Source organism: Trichomycterus rosablanca, chromosome 24 (assembly GCF_030014385.1).
Source record: "Trichomycterus rosablanca isolate fTriRos1 chromosome 24, fTriRos1.hap1, whole genome shotgun sequence".
Lineage (NCBI taxonomy): Eukaryota > Metazoa > Chordata > Actinopteri > Siluriformes > Trichomycteridae > Trichomycterus > Trichomycterus rosablanca.
This window is the reverse complement of record NC_086011.1, coordinates 13,276,479-13,294,727: the sequence shown is the minus strand read 5'-3', so window position 1 is coordinate 13,294,727 and position 18,249 is coordinate 13,276,479. Positions and strand designations below refer to the sequence as shown.

Here is an 18,249-nt window from a genome sequence, read left to right as displayed (position 1 = left end):
GACCCCGTCCCCTTTTATTAGTCTGGTCTTTTCCCACCCAGCAGAGTTCAGTGGCCAATTTTGGCTATAGGCTCTGGCAGTGGTAAATCAGTGGTTAGGGTACTTAACTAGTAATTACAGGGTTGACGTTGACAGGGTGTGTGTTTATGTGTGTACTCATGTGCATGTTCATGCAGCCGAGCTAGAAAAGCAGAAGGGTGTGGTGCGCCCAAGCATCTCCCAGACCTCAAGCATGAAGAAGGAAGCAGGCAATGGCAACCTGAGCCGTGCAAGTCTGGATGACAGTTATGCTATAGGAGAGGGTCTGAAGAGAAGTGCCCTCAGCAGCTCCTTACGAGACCTATCAGAAGCAGGTGAGGTAAAATGTCATGTCACTTATACTATATATATAAATAATTGTCTCACAACTCATGTTGTTCACGAGTCATTTTTTGCGTCATGAGTCGAGTCCGAGTCATTTGAAACTAGTCATTTGGCTCGAGTCCCCATCTCTGAGTGGGAGCGTCTCGTTGCATAGAAAAAAGCTCAGGGTTCCCACAGATTTTCCATTATTTGTAAGTAGTATCGATATTCTATTTTAAATCCCCCCATCCTCGCCGGTCTGTCAAAATATATCTTATATGAAACCGGTCCGTGGTTCAAAAAAGATTGGGGATCGCTGCCATAGACCACGGTGTCAAATAAAAATACAGAAATTGTGTAAGAAATGTAGTTACTTATGCCTAGTTCACTACACAATTTTTGCCCTGATTTTCGCTCCCCGACTGGCTAGATGTGGCAGCTCGGCGTTCTAAACTCGGCTCTTAATCACTATGTGTGAACTACTCAACAACTCGATCCGAGCGGGTCGGCAACTGAGGAGAGATATCTAGCATGTTGAATATCTGGATCAGTCGTTGTGACTGGCAATGAGTGCGGTGAATCAGTATACATCGGCACACACACAAGCTTTACAATATTTGTGAACTTATCGTCCACGGCAAACCATAAGGCAAGGCAAGGCAAGTTTATTTGTATAGCACCTTTCATAGACAGTGGCAATTCAAAGTGCTTTAAATAAAGAAACAAATTAATTAAAAGCATTAAAACATTCCTGAGATCTAGAACCTCAGAAAGACTTTTTGCAAACATTTAGTTACAATTAAGAGAGCATGAAATTCAAACAAGAGAGATAAAAAATTAAGAACATGAAAAATTAAAAGAAAATATTGTAAAATATACCCTACAATTTGGGAAATACGAAATTAAAACAAGAGAGATAAGCAATTAAAACATGAAAACTAAAAGAAAATATAGTAAAATATACCCTACAATTTAGAATGTACACTACTCTATAAAAAGAATTATTAAGAGCATGAAAAACTAAAAGAAATATGGTAAAATGAGGGTAATAGCTAAAATTTTGAACTCAATCATAGGCACAAGAAAAAAGAAAAGTTTTTAATACCAACAATGCATTCCAAAAAAAATATTTATTAACTTTCAACTCGCTACAGAACAGAACAATCCCTGCTGGTCGCGTTGCCAAATCCACTCGGATTTATTCATTTTTCTCTTTGATTTTACGCTGCACAATCAGCGCACAAACAACTTTGATCGCTCGCTACTTGTTGACGTGCATTTTTGCATTTATCGTTAAACTCCTCTTCACTTCTTGCGTTTGTTTTCGTGACAAAAACGTAGTTTGTGAGACCAGAGAAGCCAGCGATTCCAGTTGGTGATAGATGGTGTAGTGTGAAAGCCACACCGACTTGAAAGACTCCCGGTTACAGGAGATCCAGTCGTGTAGTGTGAACTGTGCAGCGACCTGACGACTTGGAAAGTGTGTAGTGTGAACTTGGCATAAGTCATACAAATTGTCTTAACACTTGGCGCATAATTCCCGAAGACCTCTATAGTTAATTCAGAAACACGTTGACCAATCACTATTAGGAATTTAACAGTACTATGTTAATAATTCCATTGGCCGTTGAGGCAGCAAAGATTAAATTTGATAAGTAAATGTTTGTATATATTTCTGTTCTAGCTATGTATCCTGTTATTCTGCTAGGTAAGGTTGTCACGTGCTAATTCCTCCTCCCATACAGCAGATTAGAATTAGAATAATTAAACAAAGAAATGCTAGAAAGTGCTAGATCAATCAAAAACAATCAATATTCCCAGAGAAAAACTCAACCCCCTTGCAAGCTTACCCAACTTACCCATCTTTCCCAACTTCTACCCTTTGTCTTCGGTTTACTAGCAGCTTTCTATGTCTGTTAGCGCCCCCTGCAGGAAGGTAGACTATATGCTGCTATGTTTTTTTCCCCACTGTGTATGTGTGAGCGTGCTCTGATCTGTCGCATGTCCCGCTCAGGCAAGCGAGGCCGCCGCAGCAGTGCAGGATCTCTAGACAGCAATATGGACGTAAGTACCATATCACACTGTAGGCTGCATCCCAGTAGTCCGCCGTGAGCATGATACTGCTGTGTTGTGAAGCTGCAGCTCTGTTCTAGCTTTCGTCCTGTATTTTTTATTGTTTTTGCACCCACTTTTTGCTTTAGCTTTAAAAGTTGAACTTTATTTACTGCATGAACTACTTATTTGGTTACATATGATGATGGATTGTCTGTTTTTGCATATACGCCCATCAGCCATAACATTAAAACCACCTCCTTGATTCTACACATATTGTTCATTTTATCAGCTCCACTTACCATATAGAAGCACTTTGTAGTTCTACAATTACTGACTGTAGTCCATTTTTGTTAGCCCCCTTTCATGCTGTTCTTCAATGGTCAGGACCTTCACAGGACCACCAAAGAGCAGCTATTATTTGGGTGGTTGGTCATTCTCAGCACTGCAGTGACACTGACATGGTGGTGGTGTGTTAGTGTGTGTTGTGCTGGTATGAGTGGATCAGACACAGCAATGCTTATGGAGTTTTTAAACACCTCACTGTCACTGCTGGACTGAGAATAGTCCACCAACCAAAAATATCCAGCCAACAGTGAAGCACTGATGAAGGTCTAGAAGATGACCAACTCAAACAGCAGCAATAGATGAGCAACCATCTCTGACTTTGCATATACAAGGTGAACCAACTAGGTAGGAGTGTCTAATAGAGTGGACAGTGAGTGGACACAGTATTTAAAAACTCCAGAAGTGCTGATGTGTCTGATCCACTCATACCAGCACAACACACACTAACACATTTACATTTACATTTTCAGCATTTAGCAGACGCTTTTATCCAAAGCGACTTACAGTACTGTGACAGTATATTATCTAAGCAATTGAGGGTTAAGGGCCTTGCTCAAGGGCTCAACAGTGGCAACCTGGCAGTGGTGGGGCTTGAACCAGCGACCTTTGGATTACTAGTCCTGTACCTTAACCGCTAGGCTACAACTGCCCTACCATGTAATTGTCACTGCAGTGCTGAGAATGATCCACCACCCAAATAAAACCTGCTCTGTGGTGGTCCTGTGGGGGTCCTGACCATTGAAGAACAGGGTGAAAGGGGGCTAACAAAGCATGTAGAGAAACAGATGGACTACAGTCATAATTGTAGAACTACAAAGTGTTTTTATATGGTAAGTGGAGCTGATAAAATGTACAGTTAGGTGGAGGTGGTGGTTTTAATGTTATGGCTGATCAGTGTATATTGTTAGTATTGTGCTAAGCATGCTGGTCTAGTTTGCTTCACTTGTTTGACTGTGTTGTAATATTGATTTATATTTACCACACACTGCTGACATGTAGCTGTGGTCTAATTGGTTGGTTTTGATCTATAAAAGGATTACACCCTTCACTTTAGGTTTAGGTTGCTTTTTTCTGACCAAACCCACTGCTAAACATATTAAAAGCATCCAGATATGTGGCCTCCATAGTCAGATAAGACCCTTGACATTTTTAGAAGAGTGATTGGTTTTACATGTTGTAATATCTTGGTTAATGTATGCTTAATTTGTAAAATTTGTAACATCAGGTGGCGCAGCTAGATATTCCTGTAGCGCACCAGCGCTGGGATTCTGACCTCTCTGGTTCCAATCTTAGCTCTGCTACCGGTCGGCTGGGTGCCCTCTAGCGGGTACAATTGGCAGTAACTGCATTTACATTTACATTTTCGGCATTACTTACAAGTACTGTGACAGCATATTGTCTAAGCAACTGAGCATTAAGGGCCTTACTCAGGCCCACCACTGTCAGCCTGGCAACCTTTGGCTTACTAGTCCAGTACCTTAACCACTATGCCACAACTGTACCTGCAGCAAACTGAACTGGCCATCAGTCTGCTGGATGGGAAAAACAATGGACTAATAAGAGGGTGGTGTCTTCAAAACGCTGTGCAAGGATCCTGGTTAGAGGCCGAGGCGCCTGCGCACAAGCGGAAGACCATGGAATAAGAAGGGGTCGAGGAACTGGCGTCCACAGCAGGGGCGTAACTACCGGGGGGGCAGGGGGGGCAGGTGCACTGGAACCCATGGCGTGTGGGGGCCCTCCACAACATGAACTCAACCCCCACCGCACTCATTGGCTGCACTCGCCGGGTTGTTATTATTATATTACAATATTGTAGCGGCGTTATGTGAGTGACATTCGGCTCAGCCAATCAGAACGCAGCACCCGGTTTATACATGTGCGTTCGGACGTTCTGCAGTTAGTTTTATATATGACCCTCTAATAGCAAGTGGCTAATGCTAGCGGTAAAGTGTGGCGATAACCAAAGTAAGTAAAGAATTTAAATAACTGAAAGACAATGAAATATCAGAGTACATGTAATCAAAATATACAGTGAGTGCACAGCAAAGGATTTTGGGAATCTGTGTAACCTGCTTACTGTTACTAGACCTATACAGGTCCTTCTCAAAAAATTAGCATATTGTGATAAAGTTCATTATTTTCCATAATGTAATGATAAAAATTAAACTTTCATATATTTTAGATTCATTGCACACCAACTGAAATATTTCAGGTCTTTTATTGTTTTAATACTGATGATTTTGGCATACAGCTCATGAAAACCCAAAATTCCTATCTCAAAAAATTAGCATATCATGAAAAGGTTCTCTAAACGAGCTATTAACCTAATCATCTGAATCAACGAATTAACTCTAAACACCTGCAAAAGATTCCTGAGGCTTTTAAAAACTCCCAGCCTGGTTCATTACTCAAAACTGCAATCATGGGTAAGACTGCCGACCTGACTGCTGTCCAGAAGGCCATCATTGACACCCTCAAGCAAGAGGGTAAGACACAGAAAGAAATTTCTGAACGAATAGGCTGTTCCCAGAGTGCTGTATCAAGGCACCTCAGTGGGAAGTCTGTGGGAAGGAAAAAGTGTGGCAGAAAACGCTGCACAACGAGAAGAGGTGACCGGACCCTGAGGAAGATTGTGGAGAAGGGCCGATTCCAGACCTTGGGGGACCTGCGGAAGCAGTGGACTGAGTCTGGAGTAGAAACATCCAGAGCCACCGTGCACAGGCGTGTGCAGGAAATGGGCTACAGGTGCCGCATTCCCCAGGTCAAGCCACTTTTGAACCAGAAACAGCGGCAGAAGCGCCTGACCTGGGCTACAGAGAAGCAGCACTGGACTGTTGCTCAGTGGTCCAAAGTACTGTTTTCGGATGAAAGCAAATTTTGCATGTCATTCGGAAATCAAGTCTGGAGGAAGACTGGGGAGAAGGAAATGCCAAAATGCCTGAAGTCCAGTGTCAAGTACCCACAGTCAGTGATGGTCTGGGGTGCCATGTCAGCTGCTGGTGTTGGTCCACTGTGTTTTATCAAGGGCAGGGTCAATGCAGCTAGCTATCAGGAGATTTTGGAGCACTTCATGCTTCCATCTGCTGAAAAGCTTTATGGAGATGAAGATTTCATTTTTCAGCACGACCTGGCACCTGCTCACAGTGCCAAAACCACTGGTGAATGGTTTACTGACCATGGTATTACTGTGCTCAATTGGCCTGCCAACTCTCCTGACCTGAACCCCATAGAGAATCTGTGGGATATTGTGAAGAGAAAGTTGAGAGACACAAGACCCAACACTCTGGATGAGCTTAAGGCCGCTATCGAAGCATCCTGGGCCTCCATAACACCTCAGCAGTGCCACAGGCTGATTGCCTCCATGCCACGCCGCATTGAAGCAGTCATTTCTGCAAAAGGATTCCCGACCAAGTATTGAGTGCATAACTGAACATAATTATTTGAAGGTTGACTTTTTTTGTATTAAAAACACTTTTCTTTTATTGGTCGGATGAAATATGCTAATTTTTTGAGATAGGAATTTTGGGTTTTCATGAGCTGTATGCCAAAATCATCAGTATTAAAACAATAAAAGACCTGAAATATTTCAGTTGGTGTGCAATGAATCTAAAATATATGAAAGTTGAATTTTTATCATTACATTATGGAAAATAATGAACTTTATCACAATATGCTAATTTTTTGAGAAGGACCTGTATATATACGTAGTTACGCCACTGGTCCACAGGCATCGGAGGGGGCGTGGGACAGGCGAATATACCCTACTCGGACGCAATTGGGACTATATGGCTGCACTAAAACTATTGGGACTATTTGGCTGCACTAAATCGAGAGAAAAGAGACGAAAATGCAGAAATGAATGAAAAAATAAATAAATAAGTTGGAATTCTGATTCCAGAAGCACTTTGTAGTTCTACAATTACTGACTGTAGTCCATCTGTTTCTCTGCATGCTTTGTTAGCCCCCTTTCACCCTGTTCTTCAATGGTCAGGACCCCCACAGGACTACTACAGAGCAGGTATTATTTGGGTGGTGGATCATTCTCAGCACTGCAGTGACACTGACATGGTGGTGGTGTGTTTGTGTGTTGTGCTGGTATGAGTGGATCAGACACAGCAGCGCTACTGGAGTTTTTAAATACTGTGTCCACTATATTAGACACTCCTTGTTGGTTCACCATGTAGATGTAAAGGCATTAAGAGATCGCTCATCTATTGCTGCTGTTTGAGTTGGTCATCTTCTAGACCTTCATCAGTGGTCAAAGGACGCTGCACACAAGGCGCTGTTGGCTGGATGTTTTTGGTTGGTGGACTATTCTCAGTCCAGCAGTGACAGTGAGGTGTTTAAAAACTCCAGCAGCGCTGCTGTGACTGATCCACTCATACTAGCACAACACACACTAACACACCACCACCATGTCATTGTCACTGCAGTGCTTAGAATGATCCACCACATAAATAATACCTGCTCTGTAGTGGTCCTGTGGGGGTCCTGACCATTGAAGAACAGGGTGAAAGGGGGCTAACAAAGCATGCAGAGAAACAGATGGACTACAGTCAGTAATTGTAGAACTACAAAGTGCTTCTATATGGTAAGTGGAGCTAATAAAATGTACAGTGAGTGTGGAAACAAGGAGGTGGTTTAAATGTTATGGTTGATCGGTGTATATTGACTGTTTTATATTAGCTGATTAGCAATCCATCATAAGTCAATGCAGCGCGTACTAGATCAAAAAAATAACTGTAAATAAACACAGAACTGCTGCAGCTTTCCAGCTTTGGACTCCACAGCCCCTGCTGTGTATTTCTCTGTGATTTGCAGGGCATTATGGGTAAGCTGCTTTTCCCTCCTCTGATGTGGCACCTCTGTTTGTGTGTGTTCCCGCAGGGCTCCATCATTAGCAGCCCCCACATGAGGCGCCGCACCGGCTCCAGCCGTGACTGCCCCTCACGCCAGCACTCCGTGCCCGGCTCGTCTTCTCTCCTCGGCTCGCTGTTCGGCACCAAGCGGGGCACCAAACCATCCACGTTGCCTTCGCAGCCCCCTCACCCGTCCCACCCCACCCTGATCTCTCACACGCCGCACCCATCCAACCTGCACCACACGGCCCGCGAGGGCACGCCCATCAGCGACTCGCATCCTGCGCACCACGCCCAGTACTGCCAAGTTCAGCAGAACCCACCTCCGTACCACCACCACCACCACTACCACCCACCCGCACACATCCAGTACCACCCCTCCACCGGATCCGGGTCCTCGTCCACCCATAGCCACTCTCATGCGCCGCACGGCCACGGGTCGCACCCACAGCACCCGCATCCCTCGCATCTGCAACACCATCACGGCCAGGCTCAAGCTCCGGCTCCTGTCCCAGGCAGCGCCAAGCCAAAGCATAGCGGCATTAGCACAGTAGTGTGAGGAACTGAGACTGGATTCCGAAGCTGGCGTGTGAAGACGTGATGATTTCACACTAGACCATATGAATTGGTTTCTTTCATTTAAAGCCCTCTCTTGTAGGAAGGCACACACTGTGTAGCACTGGTTTCTCTTCCAGGCTGCCCAAGGGCTGCTAGACCCTTGGGGGACACCACTTCCATTGTACCTAGCAGACGAGGCTGCTTTTTTTCTCATTAACATAATGCATAATTCTTTGACTTTGCCTGGATGTCTGTCCAGCTTTCATCAAAAGACAATGCCGAGCATGCACAAAGACCATAGCTACTGTTTTCTCTTGTGATCAATCGCTTACCAAGCTCTATCCAATACCCTGCTTGCTAGGTAGCCGAAATAAAAGCCTCCGTAGACACAATATGCCTAGAAACGGTCAAATTTAACATCACTGGTCAACAACGTAGACGTAGAGCGGTCATACGATGACATAAATGTTCCGATATTTAATGTAGCTGTAGACCACAGTTCTCTGTGATATGATTAGCAGTCTTTATCGTGCCAATTAAAACGCAGTTACTGAGTTAGTCAGAAATGCTTTGTGTATGTATGTTGTGCATATACTATTTTGTAAAAAAAAAAAAATAGAAAAGAAAAACATATCAATAAGTTAATATATGAACGAAATGCATCAGACGACGACAGAAAATGAATAAATAAATCTGTATTTTAGTCAGTAGAACAAACAACTAGTTTCAGTATTATTAAACCCGGACACTTGATCAGGTCGGTACGGGACCTGAAATTTCTCTGGATGCCTTTGAAGATTCACGAATGCACAAATGGAATCTTCTGGTCGGGCAAAACTGTGTTTACCGCACTCATTTGCTTGTAACTAAACAATCAGGAAGCAGAAAGGAAGCAGGGAGTGAGTGTCTGTGCTTTCGAGCTAGTGGTTGACCGATATGTGGTTTTTTTTTAAAGGGAGACGGGAATACCCAGAGAGCAGTAGGGCAGATAACCGATATCATGCCGATAATGGATTGTACTTAAGACGTTGATTGTAATTCTATGTAAAAATTGAGAATATCACGTAAATTTTGATTGCTTAGATGTACATGCAGATATTTATTAAAATTAAGTATTAATAGTTTAGCACATAAAAACCAATACAAGAAAATATGCATCGTGATGCGTCCCAAATTTCCTACTACACCCTAAATAATAGATTAGCACTTTGGAAGTATGAGATTTGGGACAAAGCCCAAGTTTTGAAATCACAGTAACTACATATCTCCTAAGCACCAGCGTCCCTAGTGCTTCATCCGTTGGCCAGTCTTATACCTAGCGTACATCCATCATCCAGACCCGAGGCCCTGTACGAATAGCATGCTGAGATATCAGATTTATTTTGGTCAGGGTCACATAGGGTCTGGTTCCATTCAGAATCATTGTGCGCCAATCCATCGCAGGGCTTCAGCCATCGTGTGTGTACTGTGTAGATACCCGGCCAACCAATAGCACCGCTGAGATTCAATCCTAGAACTCTGATCTTAGCATGGTGGGCTACCATTATAGCTAGAAAGTCGAAATTCGACACAGTACTAGTGCCTAAAGTGGAAGTAGTTCTCTCACTGCTCTGATATCTTACGGCTTGTTTGTGCAGAGGTTTGGTTTATATTTATTTAAAGAGGGCACTAATATTAGCTTGCTAGTTGTACAGTATCATGATCCGCCTTCTATTACTTCAACCCGATACCTTTTTACCCAGAAATACATCAGAACACATCATGGACAGGTTGCCAATCCATTGCAAGGCTTTAGCCACCATTTCCCAAATGTAGCCAATCCTGTGTGTACTGTGTAGATTCTAACCCGGATCTTGGCACGGTGGGCTAGCAGTATAGACCGCTATGCCAAGTTAGCAAGTTAATTTGGTCATTGTATTGTTTATATGAAATTCTTAGTGCTTAAAAGATATAAGTAGTTCTCTCACTGCTCTGATATCTCACCGCTAGCTGTTTGTGCAGAGGTTTGGTTCATATTTATTTACCAAGGACGCTAATATTAGCTTGCTAGTTCTACAGTATCATGATCCGCCTTCTATTACTTCAACCCAATATCTTTTTACCCAGAAATACATTAGAACACATCATGGACAGATTGCCCATCCATCGCAAAGCTTTAGATGTAGTCAATCCTGTGTGTACTGTGTAGCCGCCGGCCAACCACTGAGATTCGAACCCTGATCTTAGCATGGTGGACTACCCTTATAGTGCTAGCAAGTAAATTCGGTCACTGTGTTGGTCCTATGAATTTCGACACAGTACTAGTGTTTAAAAGATAGAAGTATTTCTCTCACTGCTCTGATATCTCACCGCTTGCTGTTTGTGCAGAGGTTTGGTTTATATTTATTTAAAGAGGGCGCTAATATTAGCTTGCTAGTTCTACAGTGTCATGATCCGCCTTCCATTACTTTAACACAATACCTTTTTACCCAGAAATACATCGTCATGAAAAAAATACGCATTTGCATTTCTGTTTATCATTGTTTAGGAGTATCTTGTAATTGGCAGCATCACTGTTTTCACTGGTTAATGTAGATAAAACTAAATTAAATCAAATGTACACCGGCGAGGCATAACAGTATGACCACTCATCACGACTCCTGTTAGTTATCCTCAAAGTTGATGTGTTAGAAGCAGGAAAAATGCTTCTTGTGGGGTGTTCCCACATCTGCAGTGGACAGTATCTATCAAAAGTGGTCCAAGAAAAAAACAGTGGTAAACTGGCGACAGGGTCATGGGCGGCCAAGACTCATTGATGCACGTGGGGAGCGAAGGCTGGCCCGTGTTGTCCGATCCAACAGACGAGCTACTGTAGCTCAAATTGCTGAAGAAGTTAATGCTGGTTCTGATAGAAAGGTGTCAGAATACACAGCGCATCACAGTTTGTTGTGTATGGGGCTGCATAGCCGCAGACCAGTCAGGGTGCCCATGCTGACCCCTGTCCACCGCCGAACGCGCCAAAAATGGGCACGTGAGCATCGGAACTGGACCACGGAGCAATGGAAGAAGGTGGCCTGGTCTGATGAATCACATTTCCTTTCACATCACGTCGCTTACCTGGAGAACACATGGCACCAGGATGCACTATGGGAAGAAGGCAAGCCGGCGGAGGCGGTGTGATGCTTTGGGCAACGTTCTACTGGGAAACCTTGGGTCCTGCCATCCATGTGGATGTTACTTTATGGGTCTAGTGGAGTCCATGCCTGTCAAAAGTGGGGCCAACACAATATTAGGAATGTTGTCATAATGTTATGCCTGATCGGTGTATACAGTATTTGCCTGATATACGAGCTGGCTGATTTATTAGTCTACCACTAATTCGAGTCTAGGTAAAACCCTTCTAAGGCTTAGCCACTAAGTGTTATATTTTTTGTTACTATTTTTAATAGATATTTTAATAAACATTATGGAGTAATACATTTAAAGAAAGTAAACTTATTTAACTTATTGTATTGTAATTTTTGGAGAATTATTTTTGAATGAAAAACCAATACTATCAATATTCAAGGAGTTATGGATGTGGATTTTAGCTGTGGGCTTTGAGGAGAACAGCAGGCTGCACTTCACTGATTTATTACCCCTGTATTTCAGGAGTTTGCCCCCGGGTTTGTGCTTTGATATTAGTTTTCTTAGCTGGCTGAGTGTGAATTCTGTCGATGCTGTTCTTAATAGCGCTGCATACATACAGACTGAAAGACTTGGCTTTTTTTTCCTTTCTTTTATTTTAATAAATGCACTTCATTTACTTATTTATACAGCTAAGTAATCTGTTGAAGCTTTTACTTACAGAGCTGTGGCTTTAACCATATTTTTACCCTACATTTTATATTTTACTTTGTGCTTAATATGCTGTATATAATAGAAGGGAGTAAACAGGTTATGAGCAGATACGCTATGATAGCTCAGATATGAATTTAAATAGCACTTGTTTGTAAGTATTTACAGCAGCTAGTTTGTTCTAAGACCAATATCAGCAGGTTTGCTTTGCAAGCATTATTACTGTCATACACTGATCAGCCATAACATTAAAACCACCTCCTTGTTTCTACACTCACTGTCACTGTAGTCCATCTGTTTCTCTGCATGCTTTGTTAGCCCCCTTTCATGCTGTTCTTCAATGGTCAGGACTCTCCCAGGACCACTACAGAGCAGGTAGTATTTGGGTGGTGGGTCATTCTCAGCACTGCAGTGACACTGACATGGTGGTGGTGTGTTAGTGTGTGTTGTGCTCTAGTTGGTCCACCTTGTAGATGTAAAGTCAGAGACGATCGCTCATCTATTGCTGCTGTTTGAGTTGGTCATCTTCTAGACCTTCATCAGTGGTCACAGGACGCTGCTCACGGGGTGCTGTTGGCTGGATATTTTTGGTTGGTGGACTATTCTCCGTCCAGCAGTGACAGCGCTGCTGTGTCTTATCCACTCATACCAGCACAACACACACTAACACACCACCACCATGTCAGTGTCAGTGCAGTGCTGAGAATGATCCACCACCTAAATAATACCTGCTCTGTGGTGGTCCTGACCATTGAAGAACAGGGTGAAAGGGGGCTAACAAAGCATAGAGAAACAGATGGACTACAGTCAGTAATTGTAGAACTACAAAGTGCTTCTATATGGTAAGTGGAGCTGATAAAATGGACAGTGTGTGTAGAAACAAGGAGGTGGTTTTAATGTTATGGCTGATCAGTGTATTTGTCCCATTTTGTTTGTTTGTTAGTTTGTTTTTGTACTAATGTGCAATATGTATTTTTCTGTTTTGTACAGTTGCAACCTTTTATTTCTTTTTTATGATTATAACATAATAGAGCTGAACAGAGGTTCTGGAAGTAAAAATCCTAGTTATTTTTAATAGAGAGATTAAAACCTGATCAGTACTACACTACCAATTAGGGACATCACTGCAACCACAACAGCCTTGCTTCCAGGAGCTTGACTTAGATGCTCGGATAGAAAATGTATTACTACATTTACATAAACTACATCTATAGTAATTACATTGTAATTACATTTACTCAGCATTAGCAACTGCTGTGGTCGAGGTGGACTTGAAGCTATCTCAAAAACATTGAACGTAAGTCAGTAATAAATGAAAATAAATGAATACAATATAACCCTCTTAAATATCTGCAAAATAACATGTTGTATAATCCTAATAACTGTCTGATAATTACATCAGTAAATAAATAATTATAGTGGGGTAAAAAACATTTGCTTTCTCATGATTTGATTTTTTCTATAACAAAATAAAATAGTTTCAGATCCTCAGACAAGACATAATAGTAGACAATGATAACAAGAACAAGAAAATATTTAAATACATTTAAAAAAAAAGATTTTATTGCCTAAGTGAAAGAGGTTATGCAACACCTGTATCATACCATAAGATGTTATCAAAATAGCAGCACCAAATGCTTCTGATAACTAAGATCAGTTGCACGTTGCTTTGAAGGACTTCAGGCTCACTTTTCATTACATAATTGCTATAATCAGCCACATTAGAGGGGTTTTTGTCCAATAAATGTCTGTATAAGGTCCTGCCAGAGCACCTTCTACTTGCTCTTGTGTATCAGCTTGTTGCCTTGATGTATAACCCTGTCAAAGTTAGACCTTTGAACTTTTTGGTCATTAAAGCATTATTCAAGGCTTGGAGGTTCATGCATGTTTTTCTTTCTTTCTTGTCTGTAAGATGGATTTTGTGTTCTTTCTGGTCAGCAATGATTTCCATTTAATTTTATACTGTCAATTTTATAATGTCATCAATGCACATTTGGTGAAATGGTTTTAGGCTAGCCACTTGTTTTAGGTGTTCTGAACGGTGGCTCGGTGGGTAACACTGTCGCCTCACAGCAAGAAGGTCTTGGGTTCGATCCCCAAGGCGGGGCAGTCCGGGTCCTTTTTGTGCGAAGTTTGCATGTTCTCCCTGTGTCTGTGTGGGTTTCCTCCGGAAACTCCGGTTTCCTCCCACAGTCTAAAAACATGCAGTCAGGTTATTTGGAGACACTGAATTGTCCTATAGGTAAATAGGTGTGTGTATGTATGTGTGTCTGCCCTACGATGGACTGGTGCCCCATCCAGGGTGTTACTGTGTACCTTGCGCCCATTGAAAAGCTTGGATAGGCTCCACCCCCCTATCCCATATTGGATAAGCGGTTAAGAAAGTGAGTGAGTGAGTGAGTGAGTGAGGTCTCAGTATGGTTCATTGGAGTTCCAAAGCCTTAGATATAGCCTTTGATATAACTAATTTGTGCTTGTTTGATTGCAGCATATTGAGTATTGAGACTTTTTGCCCACTTTACATGGCTAGAAAAGTTCTGTTTAAGTATAGATTCAGCAGGGCTGGTAATTAAACCTGGGTGTGTCTATTTGAACACTATTATCAAGGGTACTTTAGGGTCAGTTGGTGCTGAATGTGTTTTGCCCTTCGAGAAATGGAATGATTTTCTAAAAAATGTCGTATTTTAAATGAATTGTTAAAAAACCAAGACTTTTTATTATATTTCTATCCAGCAACACCCATTTTATTGGCCAAATGGCAGTATTTGGCCACCCCAAAAGAGTGTTCTCTGTTAAGTGTTCTCAAATTTAATTGAAATCCAATGATTTGCCTTAAAGTAAAAACTATAACTCACCCATAGACATTTTTAGAAATAAAAACACGTGGCGCAGCAGGATATTCCACTAGCACACAAGCACCGAGATTCTGAACACCTCAGTTCGAATCTCGGCCCCTGGGCACCATCTAGCGGGCAGAATGAGCAGTGCCTGCAGCAGACAATAATTGGCAACCGTGTCTGCTGGGTGGGATGACCGGACTAAGTGGGAGGGGTCTTCAAATGCTGTGTAAGAACCCTAGTTAGCAGATAGATGGGCGAAAAGAAGGGGTCTGCAAGGAGGCATGAGCAGCAATATACCCTCCTCGTATGCAAGCAGCGAAAGACAACTTGACTATGCTAAAAATTGGGAGAAAATGGGGAAAAGAATGCATAAATAAATAGAAAAAATAAAGAAATAAAAACACCACCACTGAATTTAAATATTGTAAGTATTTTTGCATTCAAATAATAAATCACCTGGAAGCTACACTGTTAATTAAATTACTTTAGGAACTTTTCAATATGTCTATAAAAAATAAATGTAAAATTTACTTCCAGAACCTAAGCCACTAAAATACATGATTATTCAATGTTAAGCTCTATACTGTTTGTCCTTAATTCTTTCCATTTGTACCCACTGTCCTCCCTGATTCTCTGTTCTAGCGACCTGCAGTAAGGAATGTCAGCTAAAAATTACTCTTGCATGTAACATTATACTGTAAGAATATTCTCTAAATATTGTATATTACCAGAAATATTAGTGTTCCAGTTGACTGTTGTTAAAATTTAAGTCATAAGCATTAAAATATGTAGACTTCTCTTCATGCGACTGTGTTGTAATAGAAGTCATTTGTCAGTTTTGTACCAACAGAGATTCGGTTAACAGAATTGGCTTTAAGGGACACACTGTGTATGTAGACTATACAATCAGACCATGCTCGTCAACTATTGTACAGTTGAAAATATTACTTATACGTAATAAGCTATTCAAATGTAGGATCATCAGTAGAAGTCAGCGACATTAAGAGAGGTCGATGCAAAGCTTGCTATGTCATTATCATTATTATCAGCATTGATGCTTATCTTCCTTGAGTGCTGCTTGTATATCCAGGTTTAGGTTTGTAATTCGCACATTATAGCAAGAGTGGAGTTTTGGATTGACCATTTTATCTGTACAGGGATTTCTCAAGCCATGCCACAATAAACATATATACAGTATAAATGAATACAACAGATTATACCTCTCAAATAATTGTAAACTAACTGATTTAAAGTGAAGATTAAATTAAAACACACACACACACACCGAGCACCAAGTCTTTACATTATATTTTAATATTTTATTACACTATTGTCTATCTAATTCATTGCATTAAGTCATTTCTCACCCTGGTTAAACTGTGAGATGCATTAAACCTTATAAATCTTTGTTTTATGTTTGATTTCTTCATGTATAATGTTTGTTGTGTTTCTTTATTGTTTTTCCATTGTAAAATAGACATGATTGCACTTGTGTGTGTTTGACGAAGGCTGTCGCTGTACATATAAAGAACTAGTGTGAGGAAATGAAAAGAGCTTACAAGTTTAAATTAATTTAAAGTCGAAGGAATATCTAGAGGAAGTGACTGTTGTACAGAGTCTGTATATTATGAGTACTTATTTCTTAACCATGACGTTATTGGTGCGTTTGTCTCTAACAGGATTTGGCATTGGATCTTTTGTAAGTCTTATAATCTGACTGTTATGTCACATTTAATCAAAGAATCACTGCATCCTGTCTCTCTCTCTCACACACATGCAGGGGAGAGAGGATTTTATTTAAGTACTCTGTTTCGAACATTACGAGACCCTGTTGATGTAAATCTATAACTGTGACCATGTGGAGAACACAAAATAAAAATTATACTGTCAAATAAATGTGTGCTTTGTGAAATGCATAAGTATTATTAATGAATTATTTTAGATTAGTAATGATGACCAAATTATACAACCCCAAATCAGAAAAAGTTGGGACAGTGTGGAAAATGAGTCTTTGATAAGCAAAGATGATCAGAGGATCCCCAGTTTGTCAACAAATGTGTGAGAAAATGATTGAAATGTTTAAAAACAATGAACCTCAAAGAAAGACTGGACAGGATTTGCATATTTCTCCCTCTACAGTGCATAATATCATTAAACGAATCAGGAGGAATTTCAGTGCGTAAAGGCCAAATGCACAAGCTTAAGCTGAACGCCTGTGATCTTCGATCCTTCAGACGGCACTGCATCAAGAACCGCCACTCAACAATAGCTGATATAACCACATGGGTGAGGGATTACTTTGGCAAACTTTTGTCGAGCACTACAATACAGAGTTACATGCACAAATACCACTTAAAACTTTAATGTGCAAAAAGGAAGCCTCGTGTTATCCATGTCCAGAAGCGGCATCGACTTCTCAGCATTCCAGGTCTTTTTTGTAAAAAAATGACCACCGTGTGCTCCGGACCAAAGACGAAAAGGACCATCCAGACTGTTATCAGCAACAAGTCCAAAAGCCAGGGTCTGTCATGGTATGGGGTGTGTCAGTGCCCTTGGCAAAGGTCATTTACACTTCTGTGATGGCAGCATTAATGCAGAAAAGTACATTGAGATCTTAGATCAACATGTGCTGCCTTTAAGACATCATCTTTTCCAGGGACGTCCATGCATTTTTTAACAAGACAATGCAAAACCACATGCTGCACACATCACAAAGGCATGGCTGCGGAAGACGAGGGTACGGGTACTGGACTGGCCTGCCTGCAGTCCTGACCTGTCCCCAATAGAGAATGTGTGGAGAATTTTGAAATGAAAAATGCCACAACGACGACCCCATACTGTTGCACATCTTAAGACGTGTTTGCAGGAAGAATGAGACAAAATAAAAGCTGAAACACTAAATCACTTGGTATCCTTGGTGCCAAAATGTCTTTTAAGTGTGGTGAAAAGGAATGGCTAAATTACAAAGTGGTAAATGCTTTACTGTCCCAACTACCACCACCATATTTTATAGCCTGAATGAATTTCCTAGCTCATCTGTTGATTTTCAACAGACTGTTAAACATTGTGGTCAAAAAGTCCCATTTATTTTTATCAGATTTTTAGTTCTGCAAATTAGAGTTATTATTGTAGTTTATTTTAATTGACTAAAAAACTATTTTATTTTGGGTTTTTTTATTATTATTATTTAGTTTATGCATTTTCTTCCCTTTTTCTCCCGACTTTAGCATATCCAATTACCCAATTGCATTATGCTTGCTCTCTACTGATGTTGGCCTCCACTCTGATTGAGAAGAACGAGACTGACACGCCCCCTTTGACTCTTCTGCAGTAGCCGACTGCATCTTTTCACCCGCACAAGGCGAGTTTATATGTAGATCAGCTTTGTGCACGGAGAGCCACACCCTGATCGTCACATTATCCCTCATCTCTGT

The 18,249-nt window shown here is 41.3% G+C and overlaps 1 protein-coding gene across 4 annotated transcripts in view; it reads left to right on the top strand.

The window, feature by feature from the left end:
* iqsec1b (IQ motif and Sec7 domain ArfGEF 1b) overlaps positions 1-9,130 on the top strand; it is a 317,619-nt gene extending 308,489 nt beyond the window's left edge. For 3 of the 4 annotated variants that reach the window (XM_062987006.1, XM_062987005.1, XM_062987008.1), the window contains 3 exons: positions 177-353; positions 2,357-2,406; positions 7,630-9,130. In XM_062987006.1, the coding sequence (XP_062843076.1) occupies positions 177-353; positions 2,357-2,406; positions 7,630-8,160 (758 nt within the window). In that variant the 3' untranslated portion in view covers positions 8,161-9,130. The remainder of the gene's footprint in view (positions 1-176; positions 354-2,356; positions 2,407-7,629) is intronic. The other variant, XM_062987007.1, reaches the window with a different exon arrangement.
* The last annotated feature ends 9,119 nt before the right edge of the window (positions 9,131-18,249 follow it).